The sequence below is a fragment of the Lipotes vexillifer genome, unplaced genomic scaffold (assembly GCF_000442215.2).
Source record: "Lipotes vexillifer unplaced genomic scaffold, Lipotes_vexillifer_v1.1 scaffold916, whole genome shotgun sequence".
Lineage (NCBI taxonomy): Eukaryota > Metazoa > Chordata > Mammalia > Artiodactyla > Lipotidae > Lipotes > Lipotes vexillifer.
The window spans coordinates 4,414,625-4,439,320 of NW_006798383.1; the positions used below are offsets into that span (position 1 = coordinate 4,414,625).

Here is a 24,696-nt window from a genome sequence, read left to right on the forward strand (position 1 = left end):
GTTTCCTGTCCTTATTCTTAAACGTAAGAGCGCGTTAACAGTCACCTAAGGCTCACCCTGGATTTCCGATTCGGTAGGGTGCGCCGGGGAGTTCACATTTGAAATGAGTCTTCCGCCCCACGGTGATGCAGGCGACCAGGGGGCCGCACCCTGAGAGGCAGCTGAGAATTGGTTGACTTCACAAACGGCCTCCAGCCGCCCACCTCGGCCGCCACCAACGCCCAGGCTCCGGGCGGACCCATCTCTGCCGCCGTCCGCCTGCCCCACCCGGGGCAGGCTGCGGGCAGACTTCGGTTGGACGTAGACCAGGGTATTGAGGTGCCATAACCAGCCACTACCTGGCTTCCATTTTGGCCAGCCACAGACACCCGTGAGGACCCAAGACTCCGGGACCCAGGAGCCTGTAACACGGCCGCCCATTGGCTCAGCTTGGCATTGCGAGGTCGGGGCACATACAAAGGCTTGGAAGATTGGCTGAAGCTCCGGGCGCCGCGGCCAATTGGCGGATAGGATCGCGTTCTAGGGGGCGGTTTCCGCATGGGCCCCGCCTCTTCCGGCGGCTCTCTTCCTCCACATCCGGTTCCGTCCGCCGCGCTCCTGGACGTGCATCGGGCCCGTCTTTCTTTTCACCTGCGCCGGGTGGGTTGCTGCTGCCTGCGTAGCATTTGAAGGGACGAGGGGTTAGAGGTCAATTTTGAATTTTGAGATTTTTCACGAATTTGGGAACCCAGAATAGGATTGCCAACTTTTAATTTTGCGTAAAACCGTTTTAAAAGAAAGCTCAACTACTTCAAAGTTTCATCAGAGATTTTACCATCAAAAAAAAAAAAAAAAGCGCAAGGGCTATAGTCTGAGAGTAAGGAACATGTCTTTAAAGCGAATACCTTTAACTTAAAGGGGAAAGAAAAAGTCATTAAATTGTTCTCGTTTTCTGATTTGGCTGGAGACAAGTAAAGACGACCCCATATCACTAATTGTCAGCCCTGCATTGGGCACCACTAATTTAGCTACATTATAGGGCACAGACAGACTGTCTTGTCAGAACATTGTCAGAACTATGGTCTTCCCTGCAACATTCAAATAATAAAAATAATAGCTAACGGTTGCTACGTATTAAATGCTTCTCATCCATATGGTCTGAATTACTTCAACCCAGACCATACAATGTGTTGGTACCATTAGCTCTGAATTACAGATGAGAACATCAGGGCATAGAAAGTTGCTGTGATTTGTCCAGGGTCGACCAGTAAATGTTGAAGAGGTGATTCAAACCCAGCCTGAACTCTTTAACAGTCATTCAGACCATTCTTAAAATAAGTGTTTAAATATGCCTCTGCCTCAGACTCTTTATTCATCAACTTTTAAGTTTTGGAGATTGAGCTGAGAGAGGACTATAGCCACTTTTTTGACACACCACTGTTGTTCCTGGGATAGGACAGGAAGTGTTGATGTTCCTTTTCGAAACCCAAACAAATCGAAATTTGTTTGATTTTACAAATGTTTCATTTTGGCTTATTTTAGGATCTTGAAAATCTGCCTTTGCTTATTCAAGTGTTATTATATAAGGTTGTTAATTTCTTTTCTTTGATCCTTTAAGCTATAAAATAGGAACAGGAAAGCAGAATCAGGGTACTTAAAAAGAAAGTCTCCTTTGACCCTGCTTTCCCCAGTGGGAAGATGAAGTTCCCCCACTGACAACTTTAGTAATCTTATTTAATGTCCCAAAGACATTAGAATACAGGATTCTCTCTGATCCTAACTTCTTTGAAATAAGTCCTAAATCTAGGCCCGTTTGAAAAAGAGCCTTTTTCCTCACTTGCCTAACTCTTTGAACTTGGTGAATAATAGTGGAACTCCCAGTAACAATCTGTCATGTAAATTAGGCTTCTGAAATACTAAGAGGAATGTCCTCCAGGTTCTGTCACTATCAGAGATTGGTGTGACAAAAAAAAATTTTTTTTAATTGCAAAATGCAAACCCCACTTCCTCTCCTCAAAACAGAGACTCAGGTAAATAGAGTGAAGAGACTATTATTAATGTGGTGGCACTTTTTTCCTAGAAGGCTTAAGTCATCATCACCCAGGACTGAAGTTCTCCCCATTTTCAAAACAGATGCCGTCATATTTCAGGTAGCTGGAAACCAATTTGGAGTAGGTTTAATATAGCCTTATTACCATTTATTTCTTGAGTGACTCAGTATAATAGAGGTGTAAACATGATATACAAGGAACATTTGCAAAGAGGATTTCAAAGAGGTACTGAGTTTTAGAGAGGAAATAGGGTTAAGCTTAAAGATCATAATTAAAATCTTTCTAGGGAAACCATAGTGTTCAGTGGTAAGATTAAAAACCACATTACTGAAAGGTAGCCTGCAGCATTCAACCCATTCAATTGGTATTAAACTGGTAACTGATGAAATAAGCATTCTGAGTTGAATTTTAATTCTAATGTGCTTGGCAAAGCCGAATTGCAGTGCACTTTATCTTTTTGGATATAAAATCAGAATGCACTATGCTATTAAAAATGTGTCCTTATTCACTAGTAGTAATCATTAATTTTGAAGTACACTAAACTCTTACTGTACTGAGGACGGCCACCTGAACAATTTCATACACTACATCAAAACCCTTCAAGTAGGTGCTTAGTGTTCTCATTTTACAGGTGAGGAAGTTGATGGTCAAAGAGGTTAGATAGCTTGCCTAAGTGCCAAAGCCAGGGTTTGAGTATAGTGCCCAGTGAGAACTTTGACATAATATTGCTTCCATTCAGAGGAAGAACTTTCCATCCCTTTGTCCATTCTCCCCTGACTACATCAAATAGACTTGCATCATCTCAGAATGTGACTTCCCATATACAGGTATACAGCTGACCCTTGAACAACATGGGTTTGAACTGCAAGGGTCCACTTATACGTGGATTTTTTTCACTAAATATGTACCGCAGTACTATATGATCTGCAGTTGGTTGAATCTGCAGGTGCGTAACCACGGATGCGGAGGGCTGACTGTAAAGTTATACTTGGATTTTCTTCTGTGTGGTGGACCAGCACCCTGAAACCCCTAGTTGTTAAGGGTCAGCCATACTTTTAATAAACAATATTTTCCAACTCTCGGAGTTGCTTTTCTTGAAAAGGTGGGAATGAGGAGACACAACATGAAAATACATTCTCTTCTGGCATGGTAGAAAGGTGGAGCCAGGAAACTTTTACTTTACAAATAGAATCCTTAGCTTAGCTATTGCTAATCCAGTCATTGTCAGTGTATACCAGGGATGGGCAAACTAAAGCCAGTGGGCCGAGTCCAGCCCAGTGCTCATTTTTGCACAGTTCAAGAACTAAGAATGGTTGGAAAAAAACATCAAGTGAAGAATTATGATTTGTGACATGTGAAAAGTACGTAGAACTCCTCAATGGTAAGAAATGTCCCTCCCACCCTGATGCAGGATGCTCAATAGTCGGGGAGGCTGTGCACGTGTGGGGGTCGGAGGTTAGTGGGAAACCTCTATATATTCGGCTAAATTTTGCTATGAACCTAAAACTTCTCTAAAAAACCAAGCCTATTAAAATATATATGAAGTTCAAATTCAACATTCATAAGTAATGTTTTATTGGAACACAGCCACACCCATTTATTTATATATTATCTACGGCTGTTTTCACCCTACAGGGATAGAGTTGAGTAGTTGAGACAAGATGGCTTGAGAAGCCTAAAATATTTACCGTCTTGGCCTTTACAGAAAAAAAAGTTTTCCCATCTCTCGTATAGATTAAGATCCTGGTTAGAGTGCTGGCCCTGGAGTCAAACTTCCAGGCTTCATAGTACCCTTTGCACCTCTTACTAGATGTGAGGCTTTTGACAAGTGACCTAACCTTGCTAGCCTCAGTTTACTGAGGCAAGAATACAACCCTTATAGGACTCTTTTAAGGATTAAATTAGTTAATACACATAAAGCACCTAATCCATGTTAATATAATTTATTTTGATTTTTGAGAATTTCACATTCCTCATACGGCCTTTCCTTTTAGAATCTGTTTATATTTTCTCTCAACTATTTGAAATATACTTTCTCTATGTGAGTGTTATATTTGTCTGATCAGGAGTCAGCTCCTTGTCTCACATGACATGGTTATGTTGATTGTTCCTATTTTACCCTCCAGTTTGTACTTTTTGATCAAAATGAGCTCCAGAAGAGTAGTTATCTTATTACTTCCTCTGTCTTCCAGATGCAAAACTGCCAGCATGACAAGTCAAGAACCAGTTTGTCTTTTCCAATGCCAGGCTTCTTGGTGGCACATATGCATTTTCTTTCCAGAGGACATTTATTCATACATTTTGCCATTCCCCAGTTCTTAGAAAGTGACAACTTACCATATCTTACATAAAATCACTCTGAGTAACTTAGCAAAGAATGTAGTCTAGTGACTATTCTGAAGATTTTCCAAGATTCTTATTCAGCAGAAAAAAATGTAAACACTGTTAGCCAAGAATTTCTGGATAGGTTGGAATTCCAAAGACCAAAAGGTGCCCGTTCATAAGCTACATAATTAGGTTCTGGTACTTTAATAAAAGATATTTAGATTCAGCTAACATTTGTTGAGCAGCTATTATGCACTATATCTTTTTTGGTATTTATGTCCTTTCCTCTCCACACTGTTGCCAGCTTTAGAGGCCAAGTCAATGAGCCAGACTTCAGACTTCTAAAGTTCTTCAACCCTACTAACCGGTCACTTTGGGCAAATAATTTTCTTTTTCTTTTTTTTTTTTTGGCCACGCTGTGCAGCTTGCGGGATCCTAGTTCCCTGACCAGGGTTAGAACCTGGGCCCCCAGCAGTGGAAGCACCGAGTCCTAACCACTGTACCACCAGGGCATTTCCTATTTTTCTGAGATTATTTTCTAACTTGTAAAATAGGAATAATAATAATAGCTGACTGAGTGGTTGTGGGAATCAAATAAGGTAACCCATGGAAATCATTTAGTCACTGTGAGTGAAACATAATACTTTTCTTTCCTTCCTTACCTGTCAACCCCATAAAATGCATTTACAAGCAATTCCCATTTCAGCTCTATCCTGTAAAAATTAAAAGAATTGTATTTCCACCTGCTAAATTTTAGGATCTCAGCTTCTTAAGGTCAGAGCAAAAGATAGCTACCCCCTTTATCTCATGTAGATGGGCATGCTATCCAAGCAGCCCCTGTATTGCTGGCTGTTCGCAATGTGTCCTTGGTAATTAAAAAGGGTCTTCTCTGAAATTTATACTGGGAGTTGGAAAGAGCTCACAAATTTGTCTTTGCCTCTAGGTATCTTGTTTCTGTTCATCACCAGTTTTTCATAGTTTGAGTAAAATCTCATAAATATGGCCAGAACTAGGGTGAGGCAATGAGGACACAAAATTTAAGGAGACACTTTTAGGGTCGTGCAAGATCTTAACACCAATACGTTTTTCTTCTTATCTGCTAGATCATGAAAAAGTTTGGCCTTATTTTAAAATAAAGTACTCATGGGCTTCTCTGGTGGCGCAGTGGTTGAGAGTCCGCCTGCCGATGCAGGGGACATGGGTTTGTGCCCCGGTCCAGGAAGATCCCACATGCCGTGGAGCAGCTGGGCCTGTGAGCCATGGCTGCTGAGCCTGCGCGTCCAGAGCCTGTGCTCCGCAACAGGAGAGGCCACAGCAGCGAGAGGCCCGCGTACCGCAAAAAAAAAAAAAGGAACTGTGTCACAACAGACTGAATGTAAGAACAGATATGAGATTCTAGCCATTTTCTATTATAAAGACAAAAAAAAAAATAAATAAATAAATAAAGTACTCATTATACACAGGATATGGCCAATTGTCTTAGATACACAAGAGGGAGGGTTTAGAATGGGAAAGAAAACGTTAGCGTTACCCCGGTCAATTTTTTATAAAACTCTTTTGAAATAAGTGGAGTTTAAATGCCCATTCTTCACGGATTCTTTTTTTTTTTTTTTTTTAAAGAGATTTTTTTTTTTTGCGTTACGCCGGGAAGCCCTAAACTATGCTTTTTAATAGTACTCAGAGTGAAAATTCAAGCAGAGCAGATGAGTAAAAAGTAAAAGTAAAAGTATACCGTCCTGCCTTCCCCACCAGCCCCATCTCCCAGTCCCTGGTCCCCTATATATTAAACACTGTTAATTATTTCTGAGTCTTTCCAAAATATGTTTGTGAAAATAGAAACATATGTTATACAAAAAGGTGATACACATACTGTTTTGCTTCAACCCTTTTCACTTAATATCTTAGAGAGCTTTATCTATCACATGTACTATCCCATTCTTTTGAACTGCAGCATAAAATTCCACATTCCACTGTACAGTTACACTAATTTATTTAATCAATTTACACATCTCCTTATTGATGTGTATGTTGTTAGGAAGATGCCACATACAATGCTTTGTTTACACAAATGGGGACATGTTACACTGTTGTACAGTTAGCTTTTTTACTTTATGATATATTTTGGATATTGCTTCATATCAGCTGGTTTCTCGGTTTTTTTTTTTTTTTTTTTTATAAGAGATTTTTTTTTTTTGCGATACGCGGGCCTCTCGCTGCTGTGGCCTCTCCCGTTGCGGAGCACAGGCTCCGGACGTGCAGGCTCAGCGGCCATGGCTCACGGGCCTAGCCACATCGCGGCATGTCTTCACGGATTCTTGATGCAGAGAAGAGGCCGCACAGGATGTTGTGAGTTCAAAGCAAGGTGTACTCTTCAGGTGTTTTTTGTTTGTTTTTCGTTGTTTGGTTTTTTTGCTTTTTGTTCTTTCCCCACTCCTGCTACGGCTTCCGAATCTGGGGCTATGTCTCTGCAGGTTGAATAATCCTAGCTGCCATCCTGGATCACTCCCCCTCTACCTCGCCACTGCCCTGTTGCTCCAAAGCTGAATATGGGGCAAGAGGGGAGAGCCGGAGCGCTGCTGTCCTTGGAGCCTGCAGTGGCGGCAGCAAGCCACATGGCCACAACTGTGAGCCTTGGTCACTGCGCAGACACCAGGAGAGGGTGACTGACAATGCGACCAGGACGTTGGGGAAAGGTGAGTCCTCTTGACAGCTGTCCGCGGGCTGGGGGTGCCCCATGGCTGGATGTTGGCTCTGGTGAGGTGGCTGCCGGCCTTGGCCTCCAGACCAGCGTGGCGAGGAGAGACAGGGTTCCTCCGCACAAAAGCCACGTGCAAAAAACAGGTGTCTTCTCTGGGACACGGGAGGCAGAGCACCCGTGGCCCTCTTAGGGTCCTGGGGAGGCGAGTGAGCCCCTCTCCCCTCTGGGCTAATCCGCCTCCCTGTATCCCCCTCCGCCCGCAGGGAGCGCCCCCCCAGGGCCTGTCCCAGAGGGCCTGATTCGCCTCTACAGCATGAGGTTCTGCCCCTACGCGCACAGGACGCGCCTGGTCCTCCAGGCCAAAGGCATCAGGTGAGAAGCAGGGGGGCCCCCATAGGTGCGTGGGAACATCTGATATCTGGGGAGCCCTGGTCAGATTTCAGAGGCTCTCTGTGCCTTTCTTCTGAGGCAAAGTCAATAAACGGTTAGCAAAGGACAGGTTCTTGAGAGTGCCGTCCTGAAATGCAGAGACAGGCCTGTGCAGGAGACTTTTAGGACAGCTCAGAGTAAACCGAATGATGGCTCGGTGAGCTGGTTCCTCCCCTAGAGCTTGTGAAGAAAGGCACCACGGAGGCTACCTGGGCCTTCTCTGACTGCTCTGTCCAGTGTAAACCCCACCCCACCCCAGGCGTCTTCAGGTCAATTCTGTTCTCTTCATTGCGCTTGCAATCTTTTCTTATTTGTTTATCCGTCTTTCCTTTACATCTCCCAGCCTCTCCCCCAACACACATAGAAACACACACTGACACACATACAAATGTAAGTTCTTGAAGGTAGGGACTTGTCTCTCTTATTCATGGGCCAGAAGAGAGCCTGGCACGTAGTAGGTGCTTAAAACTATTTTTTGAATGAATGAACAAATAGTTCCAAACAGTGAAATAGAAGGAACTGCTTTCAAAGAGGTGTCTTGAAGTTTCCCACACACCTGATAAATAGGTACACACCCGTCCAGAAGGAATTTTGCAAAACGAGCTCTTGCAAAGGACATCTGGATTTGGAAGGCAGAGCAACTTTGCTGGAATGTGGACGGCTGGATGGACCAGCTCAAAGCCAAGGTGTTGAGAAGTGTTACTCCAGCCTCTTGACTCTGGCCTTGGAGAATCGGTAGTTCGGGAGTTTCGGATTCATGTTAAAGAGATGCAGAGACTAATACAGAGACGTTTTAAAGAAATTTATGTAATTCTGCTCTGTGGAGTTTCTATGGCTTATATTTCCAGGTTCTTCCCTCTTGCTCAATTCTACTTGGCCTTAAGGTTACTTTTTTTTTTTTTTTTAAGAAAAATAACAATTGATGTTTTACCCCCAGTGATGAAGTGGCAGCTTAGGAACTGATGTAAATACTTCTTTGGGGCAGGGTTTCTCACCCTTGGCACTGTTGACATTCGGAGCTGGATAGTTCTTTGCTCTGTGTGTTTGGTGAGGGAGGAGCTGTCCTGTGCACTGCTGGATGTCTAACAGCATCCCTGGCCTCTACCCGTTAGATGGCAGTAGAATCCCCCTCCCTCCAGTTGTGGCAAACAAAAAATGTCTCCAGATATCAGATTTGTACTTTCAAACTTTAAAAGGTACTGAAATCTGTGGTGCCATGGTTAAGCTTGTGAGCTCTGAGTCAGACTGCCTGGCCTCCCATCTCAGCTCTGCCACTTCTTAGTGGGTGATTTTGGGCAGGAGATTCAACCACAAGGAGGCTTATTTCTCACAGGGGCTGTGTTAAATGTTTTCTTTGCCTCCCCTCCGTTGCTGCTCATCATGATTCCCCGATTCACTGGGGAATCGTGAGGAGCTAATGGGATAAGTCATCGAAAACATCTAGCACATCTTACTGCAGGAATGAAGACGATGTTGTCATGTATTTTTCTTTGTACATACCTAAATTAAAAAAAAAAACTCATGGGCTTCCCTGGTGGCGCAGTGTATGAGAGTCCGCCTGCCGATGCAGGGGGCGCGGGTTCATGCCCCAGTCCGGGAGGATCCCACTTGCCGCGGAGCGGCTGGGCCCGTGAGCCATGGCCACTGAGCCTGCACGTCTGGAGCCTGTGCTCCGCGGCGGGAGAGGCCACGGCAGTGAGAGGCCCGCATAAAAAAAAAAAAAAAAAAAACTCATTGCAAATTTTAATTTTATAGATTGATTGCTTCTGCTTTCAAGATGAATGTGTGCCTGCCTAAGCCTTTCATTTTTGTTCTGTCCTGTTTTCCCTTTGCTTTGTAAGACATGAAGTTATCAACATTAACCTGAGAAACAAGCCTGAATGGTACTTTACAAAGCACCCTTTTGGCAAAATTCCTGTCCTGGAGAACAGCAAATGTCAACTGATCTATGAATCTGTCATTGCTTGTGAATACCTGGATGACGCTTATCCTGGAAGGAAGCTGTATCCTTGTGACTCTTATGAGCGAGCTCGCCAAAAGATGTTATTGGAGCTATTCTATAAGGTATATCCAATTTTTTTTTAAAGCCACTTACACTCTGTTTTACTTTGTATGTCTTTCCCAAACTCTAATCCATTTTAAAAGTCAAATCGTTGGTGAAATTGATATGTTTTAATACATATGTGTGCCTTAGGAGGATAACTGGTGTGGAATTATAGTAAAGCTGTGACCTCTGATATTAAAGGTTAAAGGCTTAGCCGATAGGTACTTTTCCATTTGAACTAGCAGTCTCAAGAGTTACGGTTATGGCATAGTTATGACTGTGTAACTTGAGACAGGAATATTGAAAGAATTGAAAACTGGTGATACTTTAAAGGAATGATTTCCAAGATCCCAGGTAAAAAAAAAATTGGGGTGTGAAAAAGGTAATGCACAGAAGGAGATTGGCCTTTATGGGGAACAAGAGTGCCAACCATCCAGGAAATGTGTAGAAGAGAGAAAAGGGGGCACCTGTTGATAGTGGGAGAGAATATGATGGAGAAATTTTAAGACAGTTCTCTTTGAAAAGAAACAAAAATAACTCATTGATATTAATAGCTGATGTCTGTTGAGCACTTGTGATGTGCCAAGCACTGTTCTAACTACCTTATAAAGGTTAACTCGTTTAATCCTCACCACTGCCCTTTAAAGTGGGTATTATTATTGCTTCCTTCCTCAGATGAGAACACTGAGGCTTAGAGAGGGTAAATGCCCTACCCAAGATTGTACAGCATGGAAATAGCTGACCAAGTAAGGAACACCAGAGAGCCCCCTCTAAAACACCTTGTTTACCAGGGTGCTGTGATAAGTGGATTCCTGAAACCACAGAGGTAGCCCTCAGAGGGAGCTGGGGAGCCTGGATATGGGTGTTGGCCTGTTCAGCTGGAGTGACAAAGCTCTGGCTGCATTTTTAGGCAGAGCAGGAGCCCTCAGACTTCTCCACTAAGAACCTGTGTCCTCTGATCAGGTCCCACATTTGACCAAGGAGTGTCTGATAGCATTGAGATGTGGGAGAGAATGCGCTGATCTGAAGCTAGCCCTGCGTCAGGAGTTCTGCAACCTGGAAGAGGTACAAAACGGGCCCCCCTCCTGGCCAGATGCAGTGGAAGAAGTGATGCAGGTCCTCACCCTGGTCACCCTGGCACCCTCCACTTTCACAGATTTATTCTTTTCCTGCCAGACTTTGATAAGTTCAGTTACTAGGCATCTGATTTTAACTTGTGGGTACTTGCCCTCTGCTAACCTGCTCTGGAACTTTTCTTGAAAATCTGGCAAGGAGTGAGGGAGGGCATGTGATGAATTTCTTCCTTTCCCAGAATCACCACATTCCTTAAGGATTCCTGCATGGATCCTCTAGCTTCTGCCACTGAGTCCAAGGTCTATGTTGGTTAGAGATTGTGTTCGGCTGCTAGTAAAAGGGACCTAACCACTGTAAATTTGTCCTTTAAGGATTTATTCTTTCACACACACACACACACACATACACACACACAGAGGAAAGGTAGTACAGGGCTGTTTTGATGCCTTCTTCATGAAGTTACCAGGGACTGAGGCTTTTTCTCTCTTCCTGTTCTGTTCTTTTTGGTGCAAGGCTTATATCCTCAAAATAACAAGATAGCTGCTAGAACTGCAACCATCACATCCAAATCCCAGGTCACAGAAAGGACAACAGAAAGGAAAAAATGGCAAAAGGCCATATACTACTTTAAAGGCTTTCCTAAAAGTCCTGCCCCATGACTACTTAAATCTCATTGGCCAGAACTTAGTTGTAAAGTCATAAGTATCTGCAGGGGAGGCTGGGAAATTTAGTCTTTTAGCTGGGAACACCCTGCATAAAATCAGAGTTCTATAATCAAGAAAGAAGGGGAAAGTGTCTATGGGTAAGCAAGGAGCAATGACTGTTATCAGATCCTCCATTAATCTGGCAGTAATGGGGAATTACCTGGTGGTCCAGTGATCCAGTGGTTAGGACTCTGCACTCTCACTGCTGAGGGCCTGGGTTCAATCCCTGGTTGGGGAACTAAGATTCCCACCAGCCCTGTGGCGAGGCCCCCCAAAAATCCAGCAGTAATAGGGCTACTTACCCTGTACATCTAGAATAACCTGGAAGGCGGTTCTTTGACTTCCTTTATCTTTGTTCCAGAAACTGATAAATTCCCCCTATGGGTAGGTTGTAATTCTTTTGGCAGCCAGAGAATGCTATTTTGATCCCCTAAAGGGAAGGCTGATTACTAATATGCTTCCATTTGACCTTTGTTAAGTGGAAGCAGTTCAGTTTATTTACAATTGCAGCTGCCTATCTTAGATTTGTACAGTTGCAGTATTTCTGGATGATGAATAGTCATGTGTAAGAAATGTCAGCCTTTGGTCCTGAGAACACAGACTGTGGTCTTGACTCCAAGGAGGCAACTAGGATGAGGTAGACTCTTGGATCCTAGACTTGGCTTTACTAGATTACAGAACCTTTGGTAAGGTTCTGGACCTCTCTGTGCCTTGGTTTCCACATTTATAGGATGAGGGAGTGTTTTAAAACAGAGAGTTTCGGGGTTCTACAGAGGGACCACTGAGTAGGGGAGGTCTGGTGGGTGGTTCCAGATCCTGCTTCAGCCAGACCAGCCCTGCTCTTATCACCGGATTTAACAAGACATCCAATAAGCTCGAATTTGGAGAGGGAGGGGGACCTCTGCTTTCAAAAAGAAGTTTGAAAGCTCTTGCCCATAGAGAATGTTTAAGGTCTTTACTTCAAAGATTAGCTGAACTGATTTTATCATGTCTGGTTACCTTTTTACAGTTAATTGCTGGGCCAGGGAAAGGAGCTGGGAAACAAAACCCTTTAAATTCAGAGATAATTAAAAACACATTTTGAACTGTGTTCCTCCTACTCTGTGTTTGGATGATGGATGAACTTTGAAAATTACAGATTGCTAAAGAAACGTATAATGTTACGACGGAGGCACAGTCCTTTAGCTGCGTTCTTCCAGGGGAAGTGAACCTGTATTTTTGTGCCAGGCATGATGCTACAGGTGCTTTGAATACATCCTCTCAATTAATCTTGCCAACAACCCTGTCAGATCTAATAAATAGCATCAGTGAAAGCTACCTAAACCAGGGCTAGTTTAAGGACCACTGAGTATTCAGCATTGTTCTACCAGATTTGAATGTAGCTTTTGTCCCCTAAAATGTTAGCAGGAATTATAACTACAACAAAAGCAATATCAGAATCTGAAACATGCCCACTGAGCTTGAATTATTTGATTAATTCCTCTCAATACCAGTGTATTGACTCTAGGAGATTCTAGTGAAATTGAAACTTGTCGGAATAATTCTAATAGAGATGGCCCCTCTCTATTAATAGAGATGACATGTACAATTTCTTCCCATGGTTTTGTACAATCAGGATTTTCTGTGAGTTGAAAATATCTTAAATATCCTTGGGCTTTCTGAGTGATAAACAACTTAAGAGACCAGTGTATAATTTTCTGTCACGTTATCCTCAAGCAAACGGCTCAGTTTAACTTTTGCAGCCTTACACTGACATTTTCTTCTTTTGAAATAAATGCCCTGTTTGACTTTTAAATTTTTCTTTAAAAAAAAGTTTCATTGAAATTAAAGGCTTATTGTGCTTGTTATATAACCATATTTTTCTATGTTATTTTTACAATTCTTTGAGGTACATTACTGCTGTTTTTCTTTCTAACCAGCAGGCTCCCCTCTTGCTTTCCTGTTCTGAACATTTTCCTGAGTTTTAAAAACTGCTGGGCTGTCCTTCTCTAACCACACGTTCTGTCTTCAAGCCAATTGCTAGTCTTTACTGAATCATTAATCTCAGCAGCGTAATTTTTTTAAGCTTTAGTTTTTTGATCTTTATTACTGACTTTCATTTCAAAATAGCACTTAATCCCATCTTTCTTTTATCTTTGTGGACTGGAATGTTGGCAGAACCTTTCAGCTGTTCTTTTTTCGGGTGGCGGTGACTTCATTTGAAATATTTTCATTATGGAAGTAGTCCATTCAAGTCCAAGTGCAGTGAAGGACAGGATTCAGCCAGATTACAGTCACTCCCCATCTCTTCCCAACCCTCCCAGTTATAGGCAACTACTAATTTACTTTCTTTCTCTATGGATTTCCCTGTTTTGGACATTTCATATACATGGAATCACTTAACGTTAGCCTTCCATGTGCTTCTTTTACTTAGTGTAATGTGTTCAAGTTTCATCCTTTACTCCTTTTTATGGCTTAGTAGTATTTCATTGTATGGATACACCAATCTTGTTTATCCACGCATCAGTTGATGGATACTTGGGTTGTTTCCACTTTTTGGCTCTTATGAATAGTGTTGTTGTGAACATTCATTTATGAGATTTTGGCTCAGACATATGTTGTCAGTTCTCTTGGATTTGTTAGCTAATTCAGCATGTCCACCTACGTGCCATTTTTTGGTTGTAATCACCATTCCTCCACACTAGAGAGCTGGTTATCTTCTAGTCACCGTGGCTACTTGAGCAGTTTTAGTGCTGCTAGTTTGGTAACTTAATTCATTGTCCAATTCTGACAGCTGCTTCCTAGGTAAACTAATATTTGCTATATTTCTTTTAATAAACTTCCTCTATACCTTCTCCCACCATGTAAACAATAGAATAATAGTTCTTCTTGTTATTTAAAAATTAATTTTACTCATCTTTGATTATAAAGTAATACTTGAAAGTTTGGAAAATACAGAAAAATATAGAAACTAAGAAAAGAAATTCATAATCCCACTACCCAGAAACAACCACTGTTATTATTTTTTTCTCTCCTTTTCTTATGTATATTATTATGTAGTTGAAATTGTACTGTATGTAGAACTTGGTTACCATTATGACATAAGGATTTTCCCCATATTTTAATAAACTCTATTAATGCTTATTTACGGGTATAAGGGTGTTTATTAGAGCAGCCTTATTTGTTATGGTGAAAAATTATAAACCTTAATGTACATTAGATAGAGAATGGTTAAGTGAAGGCTTCCCTGGTGGCCCCAATGAAGGGGCCACAGGTTCCAGCCCTGGTCCGGGAAGATACCACAAGCTGCAGAGCAACTAAGCCCGTGCACCACAACTACTGAGCCTGCGCTCTAGAGCCCACAAGCCACAACTACTGAAGCCTGCGCGCCTAGAGCCCGTGCTCTGCAACAAGAGAAGCCACCGCGATGAGAAGCCTGCGCACAGCAACAAAAACCTAACGCAGCCAAAAATAAAATAAATAGAATTTTTAAAATTTATTTAAAAAAAAGAATGAGGTAGATCCATGTGTACTGAGATGAAAAGATTGCCTAGAAATATTAAATGAATTACACAGTAATACAAGTGATATGATCCAATTTTGTAGAAGAAAACAAAGCCTAACTATATATGCATATATATATATATATATATACATGTAAATAAACGCCTGGAAAAATGTCTGGAGAGACACACATCAGATTCCTACTGGTGACTGCTACTGGGAAGGGGATTAGCACAGGGGTGGGAAAGAAAAGTGGTTAAGAGCAGGGATAGGAAGGGAGAGTCTTTACCTTTTATACTGCTTTCTGTGTTTGAATTTTTTTTAAATAATGAGAATGCATTTCTCTGCTAGATGTGTAATTATTAAAGATGGAAAAAAATCACTTTTCATTCTGCATAATTTGCCATATGTATAAGCCATAGTTATTTATCCAGCAACACTCATTAGAGTTATTTAGTTTGTTTCAGTTGCTTACCGTTGTGAATGATGCTGCCAGCAACAGCAGCTTCTTTGCATAAAAATCCTTTTCTCTATTTTAGAATATGTCCTTAGGCTGCACTTCCAGGAACGGAGTTACCAGATCAAAGGGTATGACCACTTTAGAGGCTGGAGCTGGATGTTGCTAAATTGCTTCCTCCAAGACATGTGCTGTATACCCCCCACCCTCAGTGTATGGAAAATGCCCTTTGTATCATCCCCTTTTCACTGTTGGGAGATTTCATTTTAAAAGATATTTGCCTGTTTTGAGAAACAGTAGTTTCTCATCGTTGATTTAATGTATATTTCTTTGATTGCTAGTGAGGTGGTAGATTTTCCCCCAAAATATTCCATCTCTTCGTGTTTTATTTATGAAAATGGTCTACTACCCATCTGTTTGTCAAGGTCTTACTGATTTTCCATGTTGATTTGTTTTTTTAGAGTTCCTTATATATAAAGGATATTGGCCTGTTTCTAAGGCACATTTTTTGGTTTTGTTTTAACGTTTTGTCTTTGTTTTGTACATATATAAATATAACATTATTGTTCTATAAGTCTTTCCTGTTGTGATTTCTTCTGATACTTTTATACATAGGAAATCCTTTCCTCCTTCAGAGATTTGATATTCATTTATATTTTCATCCACCACCCATCACTTTAAAGATATTTGACTTGTCAAGACTTACCCAACTAGCTTTTCCCCCCTACTATCTTACAAATATATTTTGACAAAAGAATTAAGCCCATGAAAAGTATTCCAGGATAGAATTTTCAGGGTGGTCCTTTGATCCCCCCAAATGTTGACAGGTTGCATTCCGAATCTTCACAGGGAGCTCCAGGTTGTAAGTGGTGGTCAGTAGGAGGGGCGTGTTCTGCACAGACCCTACTTCTCAGGCTTCTTTCTAGAGAAGTGGCTTTATTTATACTCTAAGTTTGTTCTGTACCCTTGGTTTGTTTTAAAGGGAATCAGTTCATCTTCGTTAGCTCATCCTCACCTATAGTATGTCAGTGTAGCAGGGACCTGAAATTTGAAATCTTGAGAATCTTCCCCTTATCTTATGTGAACTTTTCTGCCCTGGAGTTGAGTACTTTGCTTCTTGTTCTGGATAAGGGCCTGCATTGCTGATGTACCAGCAAGTGGCTTTGTGTATATTTTATTGGGGGAGGGGGGGTCTGCTTCATTTTTTTTTTAATAAATTGCTATTTTATTTTTTAAATTTATTATTTATTTATTTACGTGTTTATGGCTGCACTGGGTCTTGTTGCTGCATGGGGGCTTTCTCTAGGTGCGGCGAGCGGGGGCTACTCTTCATTGTGGTGCGCGGGCTTCCCACTGCGGTGGCTTCTCCTTGCGGAGCACGGGCTCTAGGCACGCGGGCTTCAGTAGTTGTAGCACGCGGGCTCAGTAGTTCTGGTGCATGGGCTCAGTTGCTTTGCGGCATGTGGGATCTTCCTGGATCAGGGCTTGAACCTGTGTCCCCTGCGTTGGCGGGCAGATTCTTAACCACTGTGCCACGAGGGAAGTCCCAGGTCTGCTTCTTAAGAATTATTTCCATCAAGAAAAACCTCTTTCTTCCTCCTCCAACCAGGACAGCAGCACCCGCTGAGAGCCACCAGGCTGTCCTAGTTAGAGGTCCGGGATTTGTCGGCTGTGGTGTAAATGACCACGTGCAGGGCAGGTGGCCAAGTCAAGGTCTAAAGTGCAGTTATTGAAGCTGCACTTGAGAGTCCAAGATTGTAGTCTGAAGCTTTTTAGAATGCCTGGTTTGAGGAAGTCTGGGCTTTGCTTCTTTTTACAATCTTGCTCCCTAAAAAAATTTTGCAGATTTCCTTTTCCTCCTTGTTGAACCTCCTGGCGGGAAAGCCCTGGCCAGTGAGCCTCACCACGATGGCCACGAGGGAGAGCCCCGCGCGGCACGCTTCTTCCTTCTACGTGCGCTCTAGCATGAACCTCCTGTCGTCCACCTGGGGGAGCCCAAGAGGCCTTCGCAGTAGATGAGTGGCCCTTCCAGGCTTTTCAAGTTTCGGGTGGAAGTAGAGATACTCAAGTCTCACCAAGCAGTCCCTCCCTCTTGATTTGCATGCTCACTCCTAATCCCTTGTCACATCTGAAAGCAAGAAAAGGATCTGTAGTCATTTTTCAGTGAACTGGAGAACAGAAAAGTTTTAAAAATAGAGTTTTCTACTATTCCAGAACATCAAATGGCTTTCCCTAAAATATCTCAATTCTTAATCTGAATTGAAGATGTGTGAACACTTTAAGGAAGCCTGACGGCTTGAAGCTAGAGGCTCAGTTCCCTCCCCAGGCCATGCATGGCCTTGTGGGGATGTCTAGGGCCTTGGTGAAAAAGTGTCTTCTCTAAGCAGGCCATCTTGCCTTGCTTGATGATACCAAGGACAATAGTTCTGAGAGTGAGGGAGTCCATCATGAGAAAAGCTATTCAACATTAAGAATGGCCAATATCATTATATGTGGCAGGTAGGTGACAGGAATAACTCAAAACAGTTTTTTAAAATGACATTGGATATTAACATAAGCACTGCTAAGTGGGTCGAGATGTAGCCACAGCTTCCTGTTTTGTTTCTGATGACAGAACACTTGGGAACGATAAGACATTGGACATTAAGACTGTTGGTTTATTTTTACTTCTGAGTATCTGAAAATTTGTCAGAGCAGATAATTGGCTGTAAGCAAGGGACTTAGTTTAAACTGAGAACACAGAAGAACTCTTTTGAGTCAAGTTGCCTGAAGACCTTCTTATCCATGGAATGAAACAGGAAGGAGAGAATTTTGAAAAGCTCCTTTGCCATGATTGTGTCATACCTCTTGGTTAGTTAGCTGCTCTGGCAGAGCCCCTGACAGAGAGACTGAGAAACAGGAAAACTGAGGGGGAAGTTCTCACAGTGACGCTCAGAGCTGAGCCAGTCCTTGGATGTAGAGGCAAAGAGGCTTTCAGAGTTTGCTGATTCTAAGCTTTTTGCTGCTACATAAATTTTAAGAACAGGCAAAGAATTCACAAGAGACTTGGGGAAGCCTCTGTGATTAGAGTCATCATACATACATATTTGAAGTTGAGTGACACAGGGTTGACACTAGCCTGGGACTTAGGAGAATGGTGTTTTTGTCTCCGCTCTGGCACTAACCAGAGAGCCCTCTTACTTCCCTAGGTTGGAGTTTCCTCCTCTGTAAGCGAGAGTCTCTTGTGCTTCCACGCAGGAGACAAGAATCAGCTCACCAGCATGTTTTCCTCTCCACTTGAACTGCCAGGAAGCTCAAGTCAAATCCAAAGCTTTATTTATTAAAGAACTCTGCAGGAGCCTTGGCTTGATGTCTTGAGACCGTTTTCCTTCCTTATTTTGACCTTCTGTTCTAGCTTTTACTTTCCCTGATCTTAGCATGGTATTATTTTTCATATTTAATATTTTAGTGTACACGTTTTTGTACACTGCAACTCTCAACCTTTGTGTAATGAGCATGGTATAAATAAATGGAAAAATGGAAGGGAAGTCACACTAGAAGAATCCCAGTGGCCCTTCCAGTACTGAAGTTCCGTGATTCTGAGGGGACAAGTCATTTCACATGTCCGGAAAGTCTCAGGTTTGCAGAGGAGGGAGCTCTCCTATTGAAGATCCTGAAGACGGTAATAAACCTCCAAGGAGGCCTGGCCAGGTTGTGCTCCTGGGTTACTGCAGTGTGTCTATAGGGGAGCTAGCACTTTGTGCTGGTTTATAGGAAGACTGCTTTTCTATTGGGATTTTTAGACTTGCTCTATATGAAATCTGGTGGAGAAATGCCTGTTTGAGGCAGGGCTCAAGAATCTACAGCTGTATCAAGAACTCCAGGGAATTTTGATGTCACACTTGGATTAGAGAAAGTCCGAGGGAACGTGTAAATGTATTTCAGGGGCGAGGGAGAGGCTGGCAGAAGATAATTGATGCCTCATTCATTTCATCCATATGCTTATCTTGACTTTTTATTGTACCAAGCACCTTGATAAGGCTTAAATTGCTTTATGAGTGTTTATATAAAAATTGATTGTATCTATAAGGTCATATATATTCAAAGGCAGACTCCTACTCTGAGTAAATGAAAAGCTTGAAAAATATATACTAAATAAACATCAATTACTAAGCAGCTATTCATTTTCAATATATCTCATCACTTTACCAAAGGACTCATCATGGGTTCTAGTAAATGTCCATATGTGGTCTGTTTTAACAAGGACTTTCTCAAGATTACCTCTGCTATGTGAAGCAGAAGAGTTATATAGAAGTTCCAGAGTCCATCAGTTTAGATTCAGTTCTCGTTTGTGCCATGAAAGGCCAATAAGAAGCTGGAGGCATACGTTTCAAAGCCAGTGATAAACGTTTGGGTGATTACTATCTGTTCCTGAACATAAAGAAGGTTTGGGGCTTTCTGGAATGCATAAAAACTGAATAATTTGTTCCTTTCCCCTATAAATCAGGACTTATTTACACATGACTGAAAATAGCCTCTGTTTTGAGTTTTCATTGGCCAGATTCTTCCTCTTTAGTACCATCGTGTGAGCTTCCTCGAACAAAGTGATGCCACCTAACATTTTTTCAGACTTTCAGGACACTAGTCAGGGTGGTCTCCTCTATGCCATACTGGGAGGTAATGAAGACATAGACTTTAGGGCATCAAGATTTGCTTTCTCCTCTGAGAAGGGCGGCAGGTGGAGGATCCCACTGATCTTTTCTGTTAGGGAAGGATTTGCTCTCTGTAGATGTGACCTCTGGGGGGTCTCTGTGCTTTCTGATCACGAGAGCTCATGTATATTCATGCATGATTCCGTCACTCCTCACCATAACCTCTTGAGGAGGGCACTAACATTACCACCATTATACAGATGAGAAAAATGAGGCTTGGAGGAGGAGATGGGTAAATTGCCCTGGGTTCCATGTTGAATGAGAGGTAGAGCCCAAGGTAGGACCAGGTCTGCTGGTACCAGAGCTCATTCTTTTTTTTTTTTTTTTGTACATTTATTTATTTTTGGCTGCATTGGGTCTTCATTGCTGCGCATGGGCTTTCTGTAGTTGCGGCGAGTGGGGGCTACTCTTCGTTGCGGTGCACAGGCTTCTCATTGCGGTGGCTTCTCGTTGCGGAGCACGGCTCTAGGCACGTGGGATTCAGTAGTTGTGGCATGTGGGCTCAGTAGTTGTGGCTCGCGGGCTTTAGAGCGCAGGCTCAGCAGTTGTGGAGCACGGGCTTAGTTGCTCTGCGGCATGTGGGATCTTCCTGGACCAGGGCTTGAACCCGTGTCCCCTGCATTGGCAGGCAGATTCTTAACGACTGCGCTACCAGGGAAGTTCCCAGAACTCATTCTTAACTTCAGCCCTAGACTACATCATAGAGGCAACAAGCTGTCCTGGAGTGTGAAGAATCAAGCCTGAGAGATAAGGACACAGGAATCTAGATCTGTACCTACAGGGAAGTATTTAGTTGATTATGCTTTTCGTGGGTCAAAGAGAGTCTTTTGCTTGATTTAACTAGGTAACTAGCGTCATACTTTTCTCTGTGGGAAGACCTGGCCCAGCAAAACCTCTGCTAAGCACTGTTGCTTTTTAAATTCTCAAGTACCTTTCCCCCACCACTGTCTTTGGCTATCTCTCTGTCAAGAGTTTATCTGTTTTCTTGATGATTCATCTGTCCAGGTTGATTTGTCCCATTTGGGAATACAAAATTTTATTTTAATGTAAAAAGTTGATAGTGTTGGGTGGCCAATACACGTGAAGTTCAAAGAGCTCAAATAAACAAAGAAAATATGATAGGAAGAGAGTGTTAGGATTTGAGCGAGCCCATTAGATAGCCCTGCTCTTTTGAATTGATTGAGAAACAAGGCAAAAGAGGAAGATGTGTGGAGACTGTGGTATCCCCTTTATTACAGATAAAGTGGACCCTGGAGAATGGGAGTCACAACTGCAACAGGTGGGGTTCCTAATGTGGCCCCTCCCTCCCAGTAACAGGCAGTGATGGTCAGGGGCAGGGCCTCCTCTCCAGGGGCTGAGCTCATCCCTGGAAAGCTTAGCACAGGGAGGAACCTGTTCTAGGCTGAGAAGGAGTGGCTGGGCTGGGCTGTCCTTCAAAATCCTCCAGTCAGATGAGCTGCACGAATGCCCCAGGGTTGAAAGGAGGGCAGGACTGAGCATGGCCAGGAGTACGACCCTAAAGGAGGTGAAAGAAAAGTCAGGAAAAGGGAAGACGCATTCACCTAACAAAATGGAAGGAGAATCAAAGTCTTGGTTCTCCTTCTTTGGGAATTAATTTGATATTTGTACTTAGTGTCTATAAATATATTAGCATATAGGTAAATTAACTTGCTTTTGCTCTGTTTAAACTTTCAGATTCTTGGCTATCAGAACACAGTCTTCTTCGGTGGAGACTGTATATCCATGATTGATTACCTCTTTTGGCCTTGGTTTGAGCGGCTGGATGTATATGGAATAGCTGAGTAAGACATTTAACTGTGTGGTTGTGGATTCCTAGGGTCGCCCTAGTGCTTGAAATGGTCTGTGTGCCATTTGTCCTTCTCTGGACATGTGACACATGTGAATGTGAAACACAGTCGGGTTTTAAACTACGTGTTTCCTTGTTCAGAATGCATCTGTGCTCTTATGCCACTAACTGTGGACCCAAACTTTACCCATATTTCTGCTGGTAAGACTGTGTCCGAAAGCCTCCTGCCATGCTACAGAGCCTGCTGTCCTCAACACCCACCCAGCACAGGCTGGTGGTGAACACAGAAGCAGGGGAAGGGTCTCAGTCACAGGGTTTTGGCGCCTTGTCTGCAGCTTCCTCGGTGGCCCTCCACCTGGTCCTGCTGTGTCACCCAGCGGATCCCACACACCTTACTCCTCACACCTTAGTTCCCCAAGGAATCTTTCCCCAGATAGGCATACCCTTCAAAAAATAAATGATTTTTAAAGTAATATATGCTTGATGTTATACAAACAAACAAAATGGCCAGCCATACGCCATGGGAATGTAGGGATGTTTAAGGCAGAAGAAATTGCCTGGTAGACTCAGGGAGGCTTCACAGGAGCCCTGGGCAGAACATGTGCTTTGTTCCCACGATGCTCACAGGAGAGGGTGAACTTGTGCTGGCTCTGCTCTCACGCCAGCCGGTTGCATGGTGGGTGCCGGCCACTCTGGTGTTTGGGAATCCAGTCCTGCCGAGGTAGAACTGCGTCTCCTTCATAATGCACACACTTGAGTCTTCCCAGGAGGCATCTCCTGTGCGTCCCACTTAGGGAAGTTCGGATATAACAAACTTGGATATTTAAAACTGTGTCACACCATAAACTTTACAAAAACCTGTCTCTTCTGGGAACAGAGTGTTGAACCACATATTAGGAACCCTCACCTCTTCTCCTGGATTTTACACTAACAAGTTTATTGCCTGGGCAAGTCACTTTACAGATCCTAGACCTAAACATCCTGATCGGTCTTTGAAAGGACCCATTCAGCTCCATTATTTCAAGGTTTAATGATTGTTTTACTCATTGCTTTCCAAAAAAAGTGCTTTTGGAAACTACTTGTCTTTATTTTTTTCAAACCGCCTAAAGTAAAATCTGAGAATGACAGAAGGATGTGTCTTTCAGGGGGTTGTCTTTTTGTTGGCAAACAGTGAAGCACAGATACCTTATTTCCCCAGAGCACTCAGTCCACAAGCATTTTAACTGCAGGGTTAAAAGCAACAACTTTTGCAATTCTAAAGCACACACAGCCATTCCAAGAATTAGATTTTCCTCCAGTAAGTGATTATGCTCAGGTGATAGTAAGGTAACTGAGATAACTTTATTGCCCCAGTAAATCCATTTCTTGTAGCTTTTAAGTCTAAAAAGTGATCCATGCCCCCTTTTGCCCTTTAGCTGTGCTAACAATTCTCTCCTGTCCTGCAGCTGTGTGAACCACACCCCCGCGCTCCGGCTCTGGATCGCAGCCATGAAGCAGGACCCCACAGTATGTGCTCTTCTCATAGATAAGAACATCTTCCTCGGCTTCTTGAATCTCTATTTTCAGAACAACCCCGATGCCTTTGACTATGGGCTAAGTTGCTGAGCCTTGCAGTCCACCCATTCGCCACCCAGAATTCCCAAGCATGTCGTAATTCTGCATCAGCACTTGTTTTGGTGGGGCAGTCAATCTCTGTTCATTTTTTTTGAGGTTCCCAATAAACATGGAGACAGAATCATTTCTGATAATCATTTGTATGGCTCCTCTAGCCCACAGCGTCCAATGATTCTCTAGAAATCTCAGTGCTAGATTGTCCAGGGGCATTTTGAGAGCCTGTATGCCTCCCGGTTCCATGGTTATCGACCCGGTTTGACCTCCAGGTTGTTGGTGTTGATGTTGAGGTTCAAGGCTGCCCCATCACTGATGCTTGTCACTACAGATGGCACCCTCCACAACTTCCTGGTGAGAGAGTCGAGAGGGAAGAAAATGCTTCAAGTCCAAATACTCTCCATTTGGCAAATGAAAGCTGCAGTCCCTGTGGGTGTGCATGAGTTTCATTCTCCCTCAGACTTTGGCTGTGGGCCCGGGAGGCACCGAGGGTCCTGTGACTGAAAGAATTCCAAAGCAGGAAATTAAACACCCATTATCACCCTGGACTACCGACGTCAGAATATCACCGGTGCTGTCAGGGCTCAGGATGGCTCACAAAATGTTCTATAGCCAACATCCTGCCTTAAAAAAGGACACTCATCCCAAACCCAGTCAGAGGTAAAGGTCATTCTGTTGGATTTGCGTCACAGACGCTTTCAATTCATCCCAATACATGCCTCTGGTTGCCTGTTGTGTACCAAGCCTGGGCTGTGTGGGTGATAAAGATGACAAAGACACAGGAGCCCCTGATCTCTCCACTCATCTTGGTTGAGATTTTAAACCTTGAGCTTTTGGAGCTGCTTGTCTTGCAGTGGGAATGCTTCTCTTTTTAAAAAAATTATCTTTCATTGAAGTATAGTTGGTTTACAGTGTTGTGTTCATTTCAGGTGTACAGCACAGTGACTCAGTTCTACATGTATGTATTCTTTTTCAGATACTTTTCCATTATGGTTTATTACAAGATATTAAATATACTTCTCTGTTCCATACAGTAGCTTCTTATTATCAGTTTTATATAGAGTAGTGTGTATCTGTTAATCCCAAACTCCTCCTTTCCCCTTTGGTAACCATAAGTTTGTTTTCTACGTCTGTGAGTCTGTTTGTGGGTTTTCTTTGTTTTTTTTTTTTTAATTTTCCACGCCCCCTGCCTTGATTTGTGCCAAAATAAATGATGTTTCGCTTTTAAGATCAAAATCCAATTATTCCTTGATAATATGTAGGAAAACAATTGGCTTTGTACATTAACCTTGTATCCTGCAACCTTGCTATAGTTGTTTATTTGTTTCAGGAGCTTTTTTTTTTTC

General features: G+C 42.8%; 1 protein-coding gene across 2 annotated transcripts; it reads left to right on the forward strand.

Annotated features, from left to right (window-relative positions):
- Positions 1–574: 574 nt before the first annotated feature.
- Positions 575–23,475, forward strand: LOC103087887 (glutathione S-transferase omega-2). 2 transcript variants are annotated; one of them, XM_007470444.1, is made up of 7 exons: positions 575–639; positions 6,827–7,048; positions 7,317–7,425; positions 9,324–9,546; positions 10,490–10,591; positions 21,631–21,737; positions 23,188–23,475. In XM_007470444.1, the coding sequence occupies exons 3-7, from the start codon at positions 7,367–7,369 to the stop codon at positions 23,345–23,347; spliced, it is 651 nt and encodes a 216-aa protein (XP_007470506.1). In that variant the 5' UTR covers positions 575–639; positions 6,827–7,048; positions 7,317–7,366; the 3' UTR covers positions 23,348–23,475. The 2 variants fall into 2 exon arrangements, with proteins under 2 accessions (XP_007470506.1, XP_007470507.1); XM_007470445.1 differs by lacking the exons at positions 575–639; positions 10,490–10,591 and having other exon boundaries at positions 7,021–7,048.
- The last annotated feature ends 1,221 nt before the right edge of the window (positions 23,476–24,696 follow it).

Excerpts from the sequence above, each read along its gene's own strand:
- LOC103087887 (XM_007470444.1), top strand. The coding sequence starts at position 7,367 with ATGAGGTTCTGCCCCTACGCGCACAGGACGCGCCTGGTCCTCCAGGCC. Across the intron at positions 7,426-9,323 it reads CTCCAGGCCAAAGGCATCAG|ACATGAAGTTATCAACATTA; the intron begins GTGAGAAGCAGG and ends TTGCTTTGTAAG. Across the intron at positions 10,592-21,630 it reads AGTTCTGCAACCTGGAAGAG|ATTCTTGGCTATCAGAACAC; the intron begins GTACAAAACGGG and ends TTAAACTTTCAG.